The sequence below is a fragment of the Artemia sp. Qi Xiang Cuo genome, chromosome 16 (assembly GCF_049724085.1).
Source record: "Artemia sp. Qi Xiang Cuo chromosome 16, ASM4972408v1, whole genome shotgun sequence".
Taxonomy (NCBI): Eukaryota; Metazoa; Arthropoda; class Branchiopoda; order Anostraca; family Artemiidae; genus Artemia; species Artemia sp. Qi Xiang Cuo.
Genome location: NC_142809.1, coordinates 59849370 through 59869972, shown reverse-complemented (window position 1 = coordinate 59869972; position 20603 = coordinate 59849370). Strand labels below are relative to the sequence as shown.

The window sequence follows — 20603 nt, the reverse complement described above, 5'->3', positions numbered from 1 at the left end:
AATTAGCATTGGGTCATGAGATAACAAACAACTTTCTATTGGCTGAAAAAAGGAATGATTTTCTCCAACAGTAATTTGTTGACAACAGTCAACCGGATTTGATGTTTCTGTGCAGTAAGTGTTAAGCGTTAAGCGAGCATAGTGCTGAGAATCGAAGTAAGGTACCAAGTGGAATTATTTTCACATAAAAGAGAAGGTATGTAAATTTTCAGAGATTTTTTTACCAGCATTAAAACTGGCAAAATTTCTCTAAACTTGGCCAATTTACGCCATATGTAAGCCTACATGGACAAGAGTATATGTTCTGAGTATTGAAAATTTAATCAGGTATAAAAAATAAAACTGTCTTTAAACCCTTTATTATGACTTCATCCCATCCAGGGCGAACGGCTTTTCGTTTGGCCACAGATGACCGAAAACCACACTACTTGAAAATCGCTTACCCTTCATTTGTAAAATGGGTTATCTGGATCTTTCTTTCATTAAATCTCTAAAACACAGAATTAAACTACTTTTTTCGTACGGCTTATTGCTTGATATACGGTCCAGCCAAACAGATATATCTTGTTTGGTTATCAAGGCATCTCAAAATATTTATTTTTTTCAAATCTGCTGTAACCCCATATCTTCCTGGCGGATGTTATTGTAATAAAGATGTTGATAACAAAATTTCTTTTTGCTCATAAACACTCCAGATTACTTTGATTCTACCATAAAGCTAGCTTTTTAAACGGCGGGTGTTTTGAGCTTTGCTTTGGCGAATACCCAGGGGCTTTTGGGCTATACAATTGCATCTATCTAAAAATTTTTGAAATATCGGTGGGTTTCATACACTTAACAGCATTTTGTGTTCATTTGTTTTAAAAAATTGTATCCCCTCCACTGGAAGGCATAGCTATGTGTATGCCTTCTTTGGGCCCCATTTTCTAGTCTCTTTCGCCTCCTGTTTCGAAAATCCAGTCTTGCTCTTTCCCTAGTCTCGGTATTTGTCCTATATTTTCCATATAGTTCATTATTTTTGCACTTTTTCTAGAAATTCTATTTCCAAGAAAAATTTCTGCAATCATATTTGTTTCGCCTATCCCACAAAAAACAGACTTAAACAATTTTTCATGTATTCTTACATGTTTTTTTGTTTCGTTTTTGGGGTACTGAAGTTTAAAAACTTGCTCCCCCTCTTTTCAAGATAGATTCCTCCATCAGGTGTAACCCGCTTCCCACCACTTGGTGTACATCTCTGAGGGCCACTGTGTACTCCAAAGCACCGCCACGCGTTGCCCATAGCGTGGAGCCGTTGCCCATAGGGCTACACGGATAAGATAATTGCTGACCATACATTTTTTACCTTCCGATCGTTCCGATTAATATGGAAAACATGAAAATTTGATCCTATGGCTGCAGGAGTTCAGAGGGCATTTTATTTCCCTCAGACCGAGTTCAGCACTTAAGAAGGACGCAAGAGTTATAAATATGCAATAGAATATATCCTCTCCTGAATTACTACAATGATCTGTTTTATGGAAATTTTATTTATTATTATCAACAACTGAAGCCTACCTGTACGGAGAGAAGGCCCTAGGGAAGAGATTCTGATTTAAACACTAGATTTTTATAAAAGATATCATTAGTTAACATTATCTCTAGTCAGGGGCAGATCCAGGATTCTTTTTTGGGGGGGGGGGGCAAAATAGGTTGAACCGATAAATAAAAAATTAGGGGGCGCAAAATAGGTTGCTCCGATAAACCTGCGTTATGAGCAAGTTTAACTAACGCAAACTTGGGTTAATTAAGTAAATTACACTACTTTAGACTACGTTAGGGGGGCGCCACCTCACCTCCCTGGATCCACCACCGTCTCTAGTCCTTTTTTGTTCGGTCATGAATTGCAAGAGCCTTGTTTCTCTAGCACAATTCTAGTTTCCTAACTTTTCTGTTTTTAAACTAAAACCTTGATTCCAAGTTGGAACACCAGATAAAGCAACAAGAAAACATGGATAAATGGAAATATCTACGCTCAGTAGACCTGTATAATCATGCGAGTTTGTTGTGACAGTGGGAGGGAATTTCTAGGACTGGCTAGAGGGTGGAAACAAAGACACCGTTCATACAATCTGTTTTAATAAATATTCTAAAAAGGATAATCAAAACTGGGATGTTTTATTTGTTTCATTTAATTTGCCTACTCTTTGCAGTATGACGTAAGACCTCACCAGGGCTGCCACTCATTTTTTGTTGCCACTTTAGATGACAAAATAGTGTCACTTTTGTATAAAAAGTGTCATTTTCCAAAAATTTGCCACTCGCGATGCTCAAATCGCTCGCGCTGCTACCAACAAGCTTTCAAATTGAAAATACTGGCCAATCCGCTTGGGATCACTTCCGCGCGGTTTGCCGCATATTTTAATTTTCAAACATGAAAAGTCGGCTGTAATGCCATCCATAAACTACAAAAAGGTAATATTGATTTTACTTAGGCAGTGCTGATTCTCCGTTTTGTACAGCAATTCCGCTCTTGTCAACTTTCAGGCCCTCCCCTTAAAACCCGCTAAAGCGCATATGGCGCTTCTGTATAAAATGGGAATTTGTCCCACAGAGTACTTTTTTCTCAAAAATACCACTTTTACTAAAAAGTGTCACAATAGTGTCACGTTTCCGAAAAAATGTCACTTTAGAAAAATATGTCAAAAGTGGCACAAAAGTGTCACCAATTGGAACCCTGGACCTCAGAAACATGTAATCTCCAAGAAAAAAATTTCTATGCCTGTGCCAGTTCTGGGTCCCAAAGGGATTGGTCAGTTATTTCTCTCCAATCCCCATTCAATGTGCATTTTACCTCCTAGTTTTGAAAATGTGGCCCTGAAGCAGGTAAACTAAATCCAACATGAAACTGAGTCGGCACAGTTGCGAGGTCTCTTTAGAATATAATAAGCCAAATTACAAAAATCAGTAACCCTGATTAGCCCTGAGTAACCCTGACAAGTTTAACCAATTCAGCTCATTTTTATCTAATTTTTTAGCCAAGTTGGACTCATGTCCATGGCACCAAGTTGGGTGCCAGGCACACTACCAACATTCTTATATTTGCATAATAAAGCGATTCAAATACTAATTTGAAGGTCTAAGCTCTTTTTTTAATTAAATTTCAGTCTCGTCTTTGCAAAATTGGAACTATGTCTTTGCATATAATGGTATAAGGAAATTTACATTCTCCAAGTTGGAAATTTCTCTATATCAAGATTATTCGTTCAAAGTTGTTGTATTCATCTGTTCCAAGGCCATATCTAGGAGGGTTAAGGGGTTTGACCCCCGCCCCCCAAAAAAACAAAAACATTTGTCTGACTCGTAAGACATACCCGACCAGAATCAAGCCCAGCACAATCTCGACCCCTGAAATATAGCCCAGCCTGCGCCTCATAGCCAGCGTCCCTTCAAAATAAGTTTTCCAAAATTCCTTTCCGTTTCTTATTTAGATTACAGAATTTGTTATTAGTATTTCTCCCATTCTCCTGGAAAAATACCAGCATATATGTGAGCTTACATGGGATTTCCAGTATGAAACGTAAAATAATTAGTTAATCCATTTCATAGCAGGCATAATTATTATAAGTAATATGCTGTTAGCATTTTCCTAGATATATTTGAATAATAATATACCATGTTTACTGAATTATCGAGCTAAACTGTCAAGGGCTTGAATAATTCAGTTAATTGGGTCAACAACGTCTAAGAAATGGCAGACTAGTAACCTACTTTCTCCCTGTAATATGCTTCCGGATAAAGCTTGTGGCACGGAAATCAGGAGATTTCAAGGGGCATGGACCAGATAAGTCCCAGTCGCTTCGACAGTTCGGTGTAGACAATTGCGGTTTCCGGGTATAAATAGACATAAGATAGGCCAAGGAAGTAAAACATGTTTTGATTTGTTTAGTACTTTAAGGGAGACCTGGCTTAACATTTCGGGATAATGAATTGTAAATAAGGAGCGACTCGGACCAATAGTAACCGAAACTCTAAAAAAGGAACTTTGATAACAACTAATACATCAAAGAATTAGCTTTTTATGCTGATTCCAAATATATAAAATTCAAAACCTATAATCCCGAGAAAACGTTTCTCGTTTTCGAAAAAGGGAGAAACATCCCTAAAATTTCAAGTGATCTTAATGACAATCACACTATCAGATTCAGCATATAAAAGAACCCTACAGTAGAGGTTTCAAGCACCTCTTTACAAAAATGGGGAATTTTGCATTTTTTTTTCCAGAAGAAAGATCACGAATGCGTGTTTATTTATATATGTAGCCTATATGTTATCATGAATGTCCGAAATTGGTGAATGTCGACCTTCGACGTTGAGTGTCCGAAATAAATCTTTTTTTCTCTTCAGATCCCCAGGGGTGATCATATCGACCCACTGGTCCTAGAATATCGTGGTAGGGCCCATTTGAACTGGAATTAAAAGTTCTATTGCCATTTTTAGGTGACCAGACAAAGCGGAGGGCAACTTAATCCCCCAAGGTCCCCGGGGGGAGGGCTGAAAGTTATGAACTTTACCCAATGTGTACATATAGTATTGGTTATTGGGAAGTATACAGACATTTTCAGGGGGAGATTTTTTCAGTTTTTACGTAAGGTTTGGTAGTGACAGGTTGGGTTAGGCTAGGTTATTTAACCCATTTCTGAGATATATAACCGAATCTAACCTAACTTTAACATTTACCATCAAAGCTTGCATAAGACTAAAATGGCTGATTCGTGAAGCTAGTTGAATCCAAGCAGAGAAAAATGAATTTCGGGCATTCACCGGTGAATGTCGACGTTAACCAGATATCGGACATTAAGTATTGGGAGTACTGAGTCCTAGAATATTGGAAGAGGGGTCATTTGAACGAAAAATAATAGTTATAGTACCCTTTTTAAATAACCAAGAACATTGGAGGGCATTGGTCACCCTCCCACGCCGTTTTCCCCCAATGACATCCGACCAAAATTTTGAGATAGTTATTTGATTCAGCATAGTTGAGAGGTCACATCTATTTCTTTTGGGATAACACGGACCAAGAGGAAAGGAATATAAGTTATGCAATTTGCCGATTGTTTACATATAATATTTGTTATTGGGAAACATCGGTAATTTTTCGGGGTGGGGGGGGGGGGTGGGGGTGGATTTCCAAAAGTGAGAATTTTACCTTGGGGAGGAAAGTTTCCGGAGAATCTTTATATGGGAGGGGGGCTGTAAGTTATGAAACTTGCCCATTGTTTACATATAGTATTTGTTATTGCAAAATATACTGAAATTTCTCGAAGGAAACCTTTTATGGAAGGGAGAATTCTCCACGGAGGAGGAAGGAATTCCGAGTATGATTCGAAAAACGATCAACTAATAAAAAAATTATTAAAAAAGTTAAAAAGTGAGATGAAAGTAAGAAGAACTTTCCAGGAGCAATTTTCAGCAAGGAGGGAAAGGACCGAGAGAATTTATCCAAGAGAGGAGGTATTTAAACCAGGGTGAGTTTTCTATGGGGATGATTTCTGTGGGGAGACATCTTCCTCAGAAATTTTTCACAAGAGAGGGGATGTAGATTTCCCGTCATTATTTGACAAAAAATCAGAAATTAACTAAAGATCTAAAGAAATCTTTCAGTTGAAAAGATTTTTTCAACTGAAAGTAAGGAGCAAACATTAAACGTAAAAGAACAGAAGGGGAAGGGACAGTCTCCTTTGTATCCGGAATAATTTCTGTTCATTTTAAGTTTCAATGTTGCTCCTTAAATTTGGTCGAAAAAAAACTTTTTTTTTTATTTACTTAATAAAATACAAAGAAGCGAAAAATAAAATAAACAATATCCCCTAAACTCACTGAAATGGTAGCTGAAAATAGAATCAGAGACACAAGCAAAGAGAGAAGCCTTTACGTCCGTGAACACACCCCATTGGAGCCAATTCAAAAAGAATGCAAGGGGGGGGGGGGATTTCAAGTGTTCTCATGAAGAAGCAAAAAAAGGTTTTTCGAAAGCATTTTGTTCAACGAAAACCAACAAAATATATTTATTTATATGGAGGGAGCATTTGTCCCCAGTTCCATCCGTCAAATTGGCAAATCTGCTCCACCCTATAATTTATTAATTTCTGTCGGTTTAACTTACCTCTCCCCCGGAAAGTAAAATTTTTGACCATACCTTATTTCAAGGATAATTGAATTTTCAAAAGCTTTAACCCACAAAAACAAATCTAGAGTCCCAAAGGGTTTTGTTCAGCCTTTTTCAAACAGTTCATGGCAACGAACTGTAAGTAAGGAGCAACCCGGTTCAATAGTAACCGCAACTCTAAAAAGCGGAATTTTGACACCAATAAACACATTAGAATCAGATTTTAATACTGATTTCAAATACATAAGTTTCATCAAGTTTAATCGTACCCATCAAAAGTTACTTGCCTGAGAAAATTTGTTTGACTTGCTAAAAAACACCCCCTAAAAGTTATAGAACCTTAATGAAAATCACACCATCAGATTTAGCGTATCATCTGCAAAAATGTGGAATTATGTGTTTTTTGCCAGAAGAAGGATCACGGATGCGTGTTTGTTTTTCCCAGGGGTGATCATATCGACCAACTGGTCCTAGAATATCGTGGCAGGACTCATTCGAACGGGAATTAAAAGTTCTAGTGTCCTTTTTAAGTGACCAAACAAAATGGAGGGCAACTAGGCCCCCTCCAATGCTCATTTTTTCCCCAAAGTCTCCCCGATCAAAATTTTGAGACAGCCATTTATTCAGCATGGTCAAAAATATAATAACTATGTCTTTTAGGATCTCTTAATCCCCAAAGTCCGCGGGGGTGGGGCTGAAAGTTATGAACTTTACCCAATGTTTACATATAATATTGGTTATTGGGAAGTATAGAGACGTTTTGAAAATGAAAAAGAGAGAAGCCTTTACGCCCGTGAACACACCCCAGAGGAGCCAATTAAAAAAAAATGCAAAGGGGAAGGGGGCAAGAATTTTAAAAGTGTTCTTATGAAAAAGTGAAAAAAAGGTTTTTCGAAAGCGTTTTGTTCAACGAAAAACCAACAAAATATATTTGTTTGTATGGAGGGAGCATTTGTGCCCAGTTCCATCCGTCAAATTGGCAATTCTGCTCCACCCTATAATTTATAAATTTCTGTCGGTTTTAACTTGTGTCTCCCCTGGAAAGTAAAATTTTTGACCATACCTTATTTCAAGGATATTTGAATTTTCAAAAGCTTTAGCCCACAAAAACAAATCTACGGTCCCAAAGGGTTTTGTTCAGCCTTTTTCAAACAGTTCATGGTAACGAACTGTAAGTAAGGAGCGACCTGGCTCAATAGTAACCGACACTCTAAAAATCGGAATTTTGATGCCAATAGACACATCATTAGAATCAGATTTTAATGCTGGTTTCAAATTCATAAGTTTCCTCAAGTTTAGTCCAACCCATCAAAAGTTACTTTCCTGAGAAAATTTGCCTGATTTTCGAAAAAAGGGGAAAACACTCCCTAACAGTTATAGAACCTTAATGAAAATCACACCATCAGATTCAGCGTATCAGAGAACACTCCTGTAGAATTTTGAAGCTTATTTACGGATGCGTGTTTATTTGCTTTTCTGTTTTTTTTTTGTTTTTTTTTCTCCAGGGTTGATCATATCGACCCACTGGTCCTAGATCGTGGTAGGGCTCATTCGAACTGGAATTAAAAGTTAAGTGCCCTTTTTAAGTGACCAAACAAAATGGAGGGCAACTAGACCCCCTCCCACGCTCATTTTTTTTCGCAAAGTCACCCGATCAAAATATTGAGATAGCCATTTTTTTCAGCATGGTCAAAAATATAATTACTGTCTTTTAGGATGTCTTAATCCCCAAAGTCCCCGGGGGGAGGGCTGAATGTTGTGAACTTTACCCAATATTTATATATAGTATTGGTTATTGGGAAGTATACAGGCGTTTTCAGGGGGGGTATTTTTTTCTGGTAGTGGGGGGTCAGGGGTTATGTGGGAGGATCTTTCCATGGAGGAAGTTTTCACGGGGAAGGGACATTGCTATGAAAGGGGCGCCGGATTTCCGAGCGTTATTTAAAATAACGATCAGAAATTCTAATTAACGGTCTTTGTGATTAAGGGGTCATTTAAAAAAAATTGCAACACAATTCGAATTTTAACGTAAAGAGCGAGGTATTGACTAGGGGACGAACCCCCTAATATACGTATTAAAAATATATGAATATAGAAGTTCGTTACGTAAGTTAATTCGTATGTTACGTATTTGTATTACTAATAAAAACGTTCGTAAATAAAATTTAACAACTTTCGTGAAAGCCATTAAACCAAATAAAAGTAAAATTAATATGCAATTTTTTTAATTATGCATGTACGGTGAGCCAAAATCAAAACCTGCACTAATTCAAAAACGATCAAAAATTAAATGAAAAAACAAGTTTGTTTTAACTGAAAGTAAGGAGTAATGTTAAAACTTTAAATGAATAGAAAATATTCTGTACATGGAATGGGCTGTACCCTCATCAACGCCTCGCTCTTTGCCCTAAAGTTTGACTTTCTCGCAACTGTATTTTTTTTAAACAACAAAAAACCTTAGCGTAAAGAGCGAGGCGGTGAGGAGGGAACAACTCCTTTCATATACGGAATAATTTCTGTTCGTTTTAAGTTTTAATGTCGCTCCTTACTTTCAGTTAAAAAAAACTTGTTTTTTTTATTTAGTTTCATACAATAATGCAGGAATACAGCTTGAAAGCAGCGCAGATTTAACTCTAGTTTCATACTAGTCTTATAATTTTTTTTTTAGGATCAAGTAAGGAATCAGCCCAAGAAAAATTAAAAATATTACCATAAATAGGCAAAGCCAATAGCAGTCCTGTAATAGGATTTTGCATAGTTCCGAGGCGATTCCTGACCCGATCCTCCAAAATCTAATGCTTTTCCAGGGCCTCCTATAAAGTTTCCATTTACCGTGTCCCAGGTTCAGTGTTTTGACGATCCTCTTCACCCACGCCCCCTTCTCCAAACATTTTTGCGGACGTGTTGGCAATCTAACATTCTTATTTTTCTCAGCCGGTAGCCTACTGATATTTCCTTGAGAGTGAAAATAACGAATAATTTATGAAAATACGTTTTATTTTGGCAGAAATACAAAAGCGAATTTCTCGATATTTTCCAGGAACTAATTATCTTTCAATATACAAACTGAATCATTAAGTACTAATCAATCAGTTGGTATGCATACTGATTGATTAACTTTCTCCTATAATCCTAAACTTTTTATATTTCCTTCTTTTTATTTCTTTTTTGTCTTTTTCATTTTTATCTTTTTTATTTTTTAATCTTGTTATATTACATAATTTATTATTTTATATTATATATTATATAATCTTACTACATCTTCTGATTATTTTTTGTACCTTTTTTTCTAGTTTTTTTTTCCATTATTTCTTTTTTTGCAGATGAACAATATGAATGCATTGGCTGGGTTTAGTCAATTGGCTTCACCAAATCAATTCACACTAACGCCACAAGTTCTATCCTCAACACAACTTCTTCCATCAACTTTCACGAAACGAAATAGTCAGCTACTAAGTCAATCCAAAGAGGAAGGCTCAGATGCATCTGCACGAATCCCACGAGATATCGTCATAGCTGAGTTGGATCGTTTTGCGCCACAATTTGCTTTAGATGCTGGTTTCTTTGACGATCGACGGAGGCGCAGACGTGAAGCAAAGAATATACCCTCAAAAGGCAAAAATCATCACTCACAAAGTCGTAACAGGGACAGAAAGAAACGAGACCTTATTTTTTCCAACACTCCACAAAAACAAAAGAGAAACACTGGCACACTGGCTGAACATATGTGGCGGCACCGACGTGGAGCAAAGAATGTATCCTACAACAGTAGAAATCATCACCTACGGGGACATGGCAAGAACAGTAGAAATAAAAGAGACGCTGTTTTATCTGATACTCTATATACTACGAGTGGAGACTTTAAGGACGGTCAAGATAACCAGATAAGAAATAGTGACAAACTGGTTGATTGTGAAACCACAGCGTTCGACGTTATAGCTGACGAGTATCAGCAGGCAACTCTTCACCATAGTTCTTCAGCACAAGCAAATTTGGCAGCTGATGCAAAACAAAGGGAAGAAAATATAAATAAAGCAGTCGACAACCAGTGGGCAGCGCTAGCAGGACCAGTACTTGACCTCGAAGGCTTGAATGCAGCCACAGCTCTTATTTTCAGTGCACTTGAAACGGAGGCATGCGCCAGAAGAAAGCTATGTGAGGTGGGCAGGCGAATTAAGAATGATAAAATACGCACGAGCCTTGGCTCTTTTATAAAACTAATTACTCACAAGAGCTTCCATCCTTTTTTGGGGGTATTTCGAGTAGCAAGGAAATGTGAAGACATTCTCTGTGCCAACTGGAACTGATATGACCTGACCATTTAATTGTCTCATTTATTTATTGTCTTATTTATGCAAGTTTCATCAAACTGTCTAGCTCTGTTTTGCTCTTATTAAAAATTATTCAATAGTTCAACCCCGTATTTAGATATTTTCAAATTTCAATGGCCAAGATTAGTTGATTCACAATTTTAAATAACGGTAATTTACGATACGATTAGGCTTACATATGAATTTTCCAAGGTACCTGGATCAAATGAGATTATTCAAAAATTCTTAAAAGTGGCAAGAATGTATAATTGAAACTGAGAATTAACATTTATATAATTGGTCAACATTTATTTACTGGTAAACTTCAATGCTGGAAGTTTACACAAAAGTAAACTTCATTTACGCCAGCGGGACGGTCTGCTACTTCTATGATCCGCCACTTTTAAAGCCCTACTTCGAATTCAAGAAACTTTTCCAGATAAAGCTCTTATCTCTCTCTCCCCTATTTCTTCTAGTAACGCTAGGAAACCGTACAACATTTTTTTTTTCAACCACGACTCAATGTCCTCTTCTCTTATGACTGTAGATTTTGGCAAGGTGGTTACTGAGATTCAAAATAGATTCTAAACCTGTTTTTCCAAACTAAGAATAAATTCTGTAGAAACTTAAAGTGACAAAAGAGAGACAGCCTCCCAGCATCACCAGGAAACTTGAAACACCTCTTAAGCTTGCGCTTCCAATCTATGCGCTTCCAATCTATTTCTGAATACTGTTTCCAACTACAATTTTTATTCTAAGTTCATGAGAAGTCAGTATTTTTAGAAGGGAGGAGTTGGAAAAAGAAACTCACAAATCACCTTTTCATACCTCATTGGGGCTGTAGATAAGTAACAACTAACGTAAAATTGCAATTTCTTGGTTAAAAAACTTTGTTTTGTGATAGTATCATATCGTAAATAAGAGCTTTGATAAGGCATTTTAAATAGATTAACTAAAGAAAACAAGTTTTTTTTAACTGAAAGTAAGGAGCGACATTAAAACTTAAAACGTACAGAAATTATTCCGTATATGAAAGGGACTGTCCCCTCCTCAACGCCTCGTTCTTTACGCTAAAGTTTTTTATTGTTTTGAAAAATAAAGTTGTGAGACAGAGTCAAACTTTAGCGTCAAGAGCGAGGCGTTGAGGAGGGGACAGCCCCTTTCATATACGAAATAATTTCTGTTCGTTTTGAGTTTTAATGTCGCTCCTTACTTTCAGTTAGAAAACTTTTTTTTAGTTAATTTCTGAACGTTTTTTAATTAATGCAGCTTTGATTTTGGCTCACCGTACATGAATAATTAAACGAAATTCGCATATTAATTTTCCTTTTTTTGGCTAATTGGCTTTCTCGAAATTTTGTTCTTATGTAACTTACGAATTAACTTGCGTAGCGAATTTCAATATTCGTATGTTTTTATTACGTATATTAGGGAGTTCACTCCCTAGTCAATACCTCGCTCTTTACGCTAAAGTTCGAACTTTGTTCGAATCACAAGATTCAACAACTTTTACTTAAAAATGATTCATGCCGGCTTGACGACCGGTTACAAATAAAGAACAATAAAAGAAAAGAGATAATAACAATAATTATTGAATAATAAATTATGAAAAAAAACAAATAATAATAAAAAGAAAAATAAATAAATAAATAATAAAAAAATAATATAATAAAACGAACATATTAATAACAGAACAAAAAAAATTAATTAATTTATCCTCTCTTAACTTCCAGCCCAACACTCACGAACCGCCCGCAAGGAGATGCCTCTTTAACCGGGTTTTAAATTACGGGCCACTTACCACTTCTCGAATTGAGTCTGAAAAGGCATTCCAGACCACCGGACCCGATTGCCTTGCCACATAGCTAGAACGAACCGTACTTCTTGGCTCACTTACTAGGTCTCCAGCATTTCTCGTAGCACATCCATGATAAAATGAGTTAAAAAAAAAAATTACTAAGAACATCTAAGGTGCTAAAACCATTTACTAAGGTGCTAAACCATTCTGAAACAAAAAAATACCAATTTGAAAATCTCTAATCTTACCTAAATTCAAAACCCTAATTTACCTAAAAATCGACTCTGTACTTAAAACTCCTGTATCATGCTTACCAATTAATCTCACTGTTTTATTTTGCTGAATCTGGACTCGTTTGAAATTGCAGGCAAAATTACTAGCCCAAATCATACATCCATAATTTATATACGGCGCAATCAAAGAATGGTATAAAAGAACTAAAATATGAGAAGATAAAAAATGTTGAAAACGTCTTAAAATCCCAAGGTCACGGGCTAAGTAAGCTAATGCCTACAAAGTCACTCAACCCTTGCAGAGCTCTGTTTGCTTTCTGGACCAATTCTTCAAGAGTCTTCGATGCAACTACAAGCGCTGTACCGTCAGTTAAAGATGTCATAGACACACACGGAGCACTGGACTACATACTGTCGACTTACACTAATTGTTATAGCGGTCCTAACATGGAGCCCTAAGGAACTTTACAAGAAACAGAGAAAAACTTAGAAAATTTCTCTCCTAGATTCATCCTAACTGACCTACCATTTAAATACGAACTAAACCAATCCAAACGTCTCCCTTTTACATCGAAATCCCTTAATCTATCCAATAAAATACTGAACTCAACGGTATCAAACGCTTTTTTAAAATCTATAAAAATACTAATACAATACTCACCCTTCTCTAAAGTTAAATTAACATTTTCTAAAAGATATTATACAGCATGCGAAGTCGAATGGCCCTTTCGTAATCCGAACTGTCCATCATGGAATGAATGCAGGCTCGTGAGGTGATCATAAAGTCTCTTCCATGGATAACTTTTTCATAAACTTTCGAAAACACTGGCAAAAGAGAAGTATGCCTCACAAACCCATGAATCACAAAAACCAATTTAGTAGAATAGATAGCTCTTTTGAAAGTACTAAAATAAAACTTTAGCGTAAACAGCGAGGTATTGACTCAGGGGCAAACCCTCTCATATACGTAATATTTTCTGTTTGTTTTAAGTTTTAATGTTACTCCTTATTTTCAGTTGAAAAACTTGTTTTGTTATTTAATTTCTGATCGTTTTTTTAAATAAGACTGGGAAATCTGGCGCCCCCTTCATGGAAATGTTCCCTCCCCCAAGGAAATACCCTCCATGGAGATCCTCCCCCGTAGCCCCTACTCCGACCCCGACTCTCCACTAGAAAAATATTCCTCCTGAAAACACCTGTATACTTCCCAATAACCAATATTATATGTAAACAATTGGCAAAGTTTATAACTTGCAGCCCTTCCCCGGGAACTATGGGGGAATAAGTCATCCTCAAAGACATTAATTAGATTTTCGACTAAGCTGAACAAAATGGATACCTCAAAAGTTTGGTTGGGTGACTTCGGGAAAAATGAGCGTAGGAGGGGGCCAAGTTGCCCTCCAATTTATTGGTCACTTAAAAAGGGCACTAGAACTTTTAATTTCCGTTCGAATGAGCCCTCTCAAGATATTCTAGGACTACTCGATCGATACGATCACCCCTGGGAAAATAAAAAAACAAACAAATAAACACGCATCCGTGATCTTTCTTCTGGCAAAAAATACAAAATTGCACATTTTTGCAGATAAAAGCTTGAAACTTCTATTGTAGGGTTCTCTGATACACTGAATCTGATGGTGTGATTTTTATTAGAGTTCTATGAATTTTAGGGGCCGTTTCCCCCTTTTTTCGAAAATAAAGCAAATTTTCTCAGGTGCGTAACTTTTGATGGGTAGACTAAACTTGATGAACTTATATATTTGAAATCAGCATAAAAATCTGATTCTTCTGATGTATCTATTGGTATCAAATTCTGTTTTTTACAGTTTCGGTTATTATTGAGCCGGGTCGCTCCTTACTTACAGTTCATTACCACGAACTGTTTGACAGTGCCCAAAAGAAAGACCATATCTCATATTTAAAATAAGGGAGCAATAGCATATGTTGGACAGTTTCTTCAATTAACAAAAAAAAAAATGGCTTGGGGGGAGAGGGGGTGGCCATGCGTTTGTCAAAATCTGAGAGAGGGCAATTTAGCTGATGGAAAAATTGAGTTTACGTTTTTTTGGCATTTTTAGAACAGAAAATCTGTTTTAAATTTCAAAGCCGCTCTTCAACACTTTTGCACTAGGAAAATCTACTTTATCTATGGATATTGGAAAATTCGTATCCGCAATCCTTTTTAAATTGTCCAAGAGAACGGGTACAAGTATTAACTAATTTGCAGTATTAATTGCAACAGGTATTAACTACATTTTGTTTAACTAAAGTCACCAAGCGCTAGATGGCGTTAGTGACTTTTCTTTTCGACCGTAGCACCAGTTTCTACCCTTCTAAGTTTCCCAAATTCTTTAGACTGTATGCTCTGTTCTTGCAGGCTGCATTCCATATCAATTGGCTGTAACTAATGACATAAGGGGTAGAGCTTTGTTACGCCAAAATGGATAATATTATTAATAAGTCCGACAGGCTCTGTTCCGAATTTTAATATATTTACACCATATATGTTTATCAAATCACTAAATACGTTTTGTTTCAAAGTAGTTTTTTTTTATTGATTTAAACCAGTCTACAGAGTCATTTGAGCTTGTTATACTTTTGTATGATACTTGTCATATGTTGTATGACACATACAAGTATTTATCCTACATACAAGTATGTATCCTACATACAAGTATGTATTCTACCCATCATATGTTATAGATGGAGCTGAACCTGACTAATAAGTAGTTTAGTGAGAAATTAGAAAGAGAAAAGAGACTATTAGATGACAGTTCTACTTTATTACCTAAAATTATTAGAAAGTCCGACAGATTCTGTTGCGAGTATTAAATACATTACGCCACATGTATTTATCAAATATTTTTAAAGCAGTTTCTTTTTGTTGATTTGAGACTAGTATACATAGTCATTTATGCTTGTCGTACACTTTTTTTTTAAAGAATTTCAACATGTGGAAATAAGGAATTGAAATGGATCTTCAAATGTATTTTTAGGAGCTAGAATCATAGGCAGCGCAATAGCGCTGCCTAAGTAAAGAACAATGTTGCCACAACGTATTATTTTTTTTTTGGACCAGGGCACTTCGTGCCGAAGGATTTGTCGTAGAAACTTCGCAAAAGGCTCATTCGAATGGAAATCGAAAGGACTAGTGCCCTTTTTTAATAGTCAGTGATTGGAGGGCAACTAGTCTCCCTCCCACGCCCACCATTTCCCCAAACAGATTCAATCAAAATTTTAAGATAGCCATTTTGTTTTTATAGAAAGCATATTTGAGATAGCATAGAAGGTCTTTATAGAAGGCACTGTCGTAGAAACTTCAAAAAGAGCTCATTCAATTGGAAATTAAAAGGTCTAGTGCCCGTTCTAATAGTTGAAAGTGATTGGAGGGCAACTAACCCCCCTCTCACGCCCACCATTTCCCTTAACACATCCAATCAAACATTTGAGACAGCCATTTTGTTCAACGTAGATGAAAGGTCCAGAAATTTATGTCTTTGCGGATGACAAACCCCCCACAACCTCCAGGGCAAAGGTTTTAAGTTATGCACTGGAGGCATACAAGGGTTTTATAGAAATTGTTGTTGTAGAAACTTCAAAAAGGGTTCATTCTATTGGGAATTGAGAGGGCTATTTCCATTATTAAGAGGCAAAAGCGATCGGAGTGCGAATGCCACTCCACGGCCTTTATCTCCTCAAACACATTCAATCAACATTTTTTTATAAACATTTTGTTGAACGTAATTGAAGGGTTCGGAAATTGCGTTTTTGAGTATGACAACGCCCCCACATCCCCCAGGACAAAGGTTGTAAATCATGCCCTGGGGGCATATAAGGTTTTTATAGAAGGCGTTGTTGTAGAAACTTCAAAAACGGTACATTCAATTGGGAATTTAGAGGGCTAGTGCCCTTATTCTTAGTCAAAAGCGATCAGAGGGCAAATGCCCCCCCCCCACACCAATCATTTCCCTAAACGCTTCCGATAAACATTTTGATATAGCCATTTTGTTCAACAAAGTTGAAAGGTCTGGAAATTATGTCTGAGGATGACATCCCCCCCCTCCCTCTAGCCCTCATGACAAGGGTTGTAAGTTATGTCCTTAGCGCATTTACTGTTTTTATAGAAAGTGTTGTCGTACAAGCTTAAAAAAGGGCTCATTCGATTGGAAAATTGAGAAGAATAGAGCCTTTTTTATTAGTCGAGAGTAATCAAAGGGCAAATTGGATTGGTAATCAGACGATCTAGTGCTCTTTTTAAGAGTCAACGTGATCGGAGGGCAGCTATAACCCCCCGCCCCCCCCCCCCCACACACACACGTACACGTACACATCGTATTGTCCCAAAATGCATCTAAGAGAAACTTTGAGATAGCTATTCTATTCAAAATAGTCTAAATGTCATATAGCATGGCTTTCGGGGTCGAAGCATGCCCCAAAGATTAAGGGGCAAGGGTTGTAAGCTATGCTCAGGTGGTATTTAAGGTCTTTATGGAAGGGGTGGTTGTTTACCTTTAAAAGAGGCTCATTTGGTTGACAAATCGAAGCTCTAGTTCCTTTTTAAGCATCGAAAGTGATGGAGGGGATTTAGACCCCCTCCCTACAACCCCTCCATTCACCAAGCACATCTGATTGAAATTATGAGATCTAATTTTTTTCCAAAATAGTCCAAAGGACATATAATAATGTCTCTAGGGATGACACATGCCCCCAGCGCCCTGGGGATAGGGTTGTAAGTTATTTTATGCGCATATAAGGTTTTTATGGAATGAGCCCCACACCCACACACAAACACGTCATGTTTTCTTGAGATGTATCCAATTGACATTTCGATACAGTCCTTTCATTCAAAATAGTGCAAATATCATATAAGGCTTTTGAGGTTGATAAAGAACCACCAGAGCCTGAGGGCGAGGGTTGTAAGTTATGTCCCCTTGGCATTTAAGTTTCTTATGAAAGGGATGGCTGTATAAGCTTTGGAGGTGGCTCATTCGGTTAACATTGGAAGTTCTAATTCCATCTTAAGAGTCAACAGTGATGGAGCTCAATTTCCATTAAATTAGGTATCCTCAACTGCGATGTAAAAAATACTTTCAGGGATATTAATTCAATGATAGGTTACCAAAACATTGTACTTTCTGTCAGCCCATCTAGATGCAAAAGATACGCAGGACGTTTTCATTGGAGGGGGGGGGGGTCCACTCCTAGAAAGGGGTGAGAAGAGCTCATAAGTAAATATTTAAATAAGTAAATCTTTTGACTAAAAAGTGAAGCTTTGAATAGAGAGGGGCAGTGGGCCGTGCTCAGCTGCATTGGGCCTCAGGTGGCATGGTGCTCCAATGAGTATCTCTAATTAAAGTATCTCATTTCTTGCAATATTGCGCATTACGCATATCTTTTTTGGAATACGATGAAAGCAAGCCTATAAATTCTTACACAAATAAAAAAAAACATACCTGGAACTCTGCAGGTAATATCCTTCTGGGTGTAATTTTTGGAGCTGGGTCAAGGATTGCCATAGATTCTTTGACTCCTCTTCTAACATCTTGGAAAAAACTAATATCACCATTATATAAATATTTAGGAGCCGGGCATGATCTTTGTATTTCTGACTCTTCTAGAATATCATCAGTTCGATTTACCTACGCAGGAAAGGAAAAAACTAGTAAAAAGGTATTTAACTTAACAAGAAAGCAAAAAAGTGGAAAATACAGGAATTGCTAAACATCAGAAGAGGAAAAGGAATTCGTGATTCTAAAAAAAAAATTGGCAATTTGTGATTCCAAATAAGGGAAGTGCTAAAAATTAGAAGAAAAAAAGGAATTTGTGATTCTTAAAAATATTCTGGTGTTTAGGATTCAGAGGGAGAATACTATTTGTGATTTTAAATACGGATATTGTTAAAAATCAGAAGATGCAAAGCAATTCGTGAGTCTTAAAATAATTCTGGCTTTTGGGAATCAAAGGGAACTATTTGTGATTCTCAAAAACTAAATTGCTTGCAGAAACAAAATGGCCGACTAGGATAATGTAGATTACGTATGAAGTGTGACTGAATGTACATTGCTGTGTTCATACCCCCTTTGAATCCAGGTCTGCAAACAGTTTTTAGTAAATACTTCAGGAGTTTGAAATGTAGGAAAGAATCTTTAGACCTAACAACGATGAAACATGTCTAAAAAAATAGCAAGAAAATTGTTTTAAAAACCCCTAGTCCTGTCTTAACTGATGCAACACTGGTATGACCAATTTGTCGAAACAATTCTACTCATCAGAAAGCTTATGCACAAATTGCAAACAACAGATTCTGCGAAGTCTTAATGCATGTAAAAGACAATCAGAACTGTACTTGTCCTGCTTTCCTTTTCAGGTTTCTTTATTATTAGATGTATGACAATCAGAAAAAATTAAACCTTTTTATCTTTAGAAGCCAATATGTATTTCAAACAGGTAGGTGAGTATTACTTCAACGCAAAAAAAAATTCTATTCCAGCATTATTAACAGTATCCGTCTTATCCAGGCTATTGCCCAAAAATGAAGGGCCATTAAAACCACTATTTTGCAAAGGCGACTATATAACGACTCTTGTTAATAATTAAATAAAAAAAACAAGTTTTTTAAACTGAAAGTAAGGAGCGACATTAAAACTTAAAACAAACAGAAATAAACAGAAAAGTTTTTTATTGTTTTAAAAAATAAAGTTGTGAGACAGAGTCAAACTTTAGCGTAAAGAGCGAGGCGTTGAGGAGGGGACAGCCCATTTCATATACGGAATAATTTCTGTTCGTTTTAAGTTTTAATGTCGCTCCTTACTTTCAGTTTAAAAAACTTTTTTTTTTTTTGTTTAATTTCTGATCGTTTTTTAGTCAATGCAGCTTTTATTTTGGCTGACCGTCATTGAATAACAAAACAAATTTGCATAAAAATTTTACTTTTCTTTTGCTAAATGGCTGTCTCTAAATTTGGTTCTGACGTAATTTACAAATTAACTTACGTAACGAACTTCTATATTCGTATATTTTTCTTCTGGCAAAAAATACAAAGTTGCAGATTTTTGCAAATGTGAGCTTAAAGCCTATGTTATAGGGTTTTCTGATACACTGAATCTGACGGTGTGATTTTCATTAAAATTCTTTCACTTTTAGGGGATGTTCCCCCCCCCCCCTCTTTCAAAAATCAGGCAAAGTTTTTCAGGTTCTTAGGCTGTGATGAGTAATACTAAATTTAATAAAATTCATACATTTATAACTAGCATTATGAGCCCATTCTTTTGATACATTTATTGACATCAAATATCCGTTTTTAAAAGTTTTGATTACTATTGAGCCGTATCGCTTGTTTTTTTATTGTTTTTTTTATTACGTATATGTTATTACGTATATGAGGGGGTTCTCCCCTTAGTCAATACCACGCTCTTTACGTTAAAAGTTAAAAAAAATTTTTATTAACAAAACCCACAATAACAAAGGCCGTTTAATTATAATAGATAGCTCTTTTGAAAGCACTAAAAAAAATGTAGCGTAAAGAGCGAGGTATTGACTTGGGGAAGAGCGCCCTCATATACGTAATAATTTCTGTTCATTTTAAGTTCTAATGTTGCTTCTTACTTTCAGTTGAAAAAACCTGTTTTTTTTTAATTTAATTTCAGATCTTTTTTAAATAATGCTTGGAAACCCGGCACCCCTTCATAGAAATGTCCCTACCCCCAAGCAACATCCACTACGGACAGATTATCCCGAGTAAAACCCTCTTCCAGCCCCCCCACCAGAAACAAATCCTTCTGAAAATGTCTGCATATTTCCCAATAACCAATACAATATGTAAGCAATGGGCAAAGTTCATAACTTGCAGCCCTTTCCCTGGGAACTGTGGGGGATAAAGTCATCGTAAAAGACATATTTATTAGATTTTCGACTATGCTGAACTAAATGGCTATCTCAAAATTTGAATTGGGTGACTTTGAAGAAAAAATGAGCGTGGGAGGGGGCCTAGTTGCCCTCCATTTTTTTGGTCACTTAAAAAAGACACTAGAACTTTTAATTTCCGTTCCAATGAGCCCTCCTACGATATTCTAGGAGCACTGGGTCAATACGATTACCCCTGGGGAAAAGAAAAA

At 36.5% G+C, this 20603-nt stretch overlaps 2 protein-coding genes across 2 annotated transcripts in view; one reads left to right on the top strand and one right to left on the bottom strand.

Moving 5' to 3' along the window:
* LOC148943134 (ER degradation-enhancing alpha-mannosidase-like protein 3) overlaps positions 1-20603 on the bottom strand; it is a 105451-nt gene that overhangs the window by 20537 nt on the left and 64311 nt on the right. Inside the window, exon 11 of the mRNA XM_089102097.1 lies at positions 17943-18128. Within this exon, the coding sequence (XP_088958223.1) occupies positions 17943-18128 (186 nt within the window). The remainder of the gene's footprint in view (positions 1-17942; positions 18129-20603) is intronic.
* LOC148943135 (uncharacterized) lies at positions 94-10556 on the top strand. Its single transcript, XM_089102098.1, has 2 exons — positions 94-196; positions 9472-10556. Exon 2 carries the CDS (start codon positions 9472-9474, stop codon positions 10453-10455), a length of 984 nt encoding a protein of 327 aa, XP_088958224.1. The 5' UTR covers positions 94-196; the 3' UTR covers positions 10456-10556.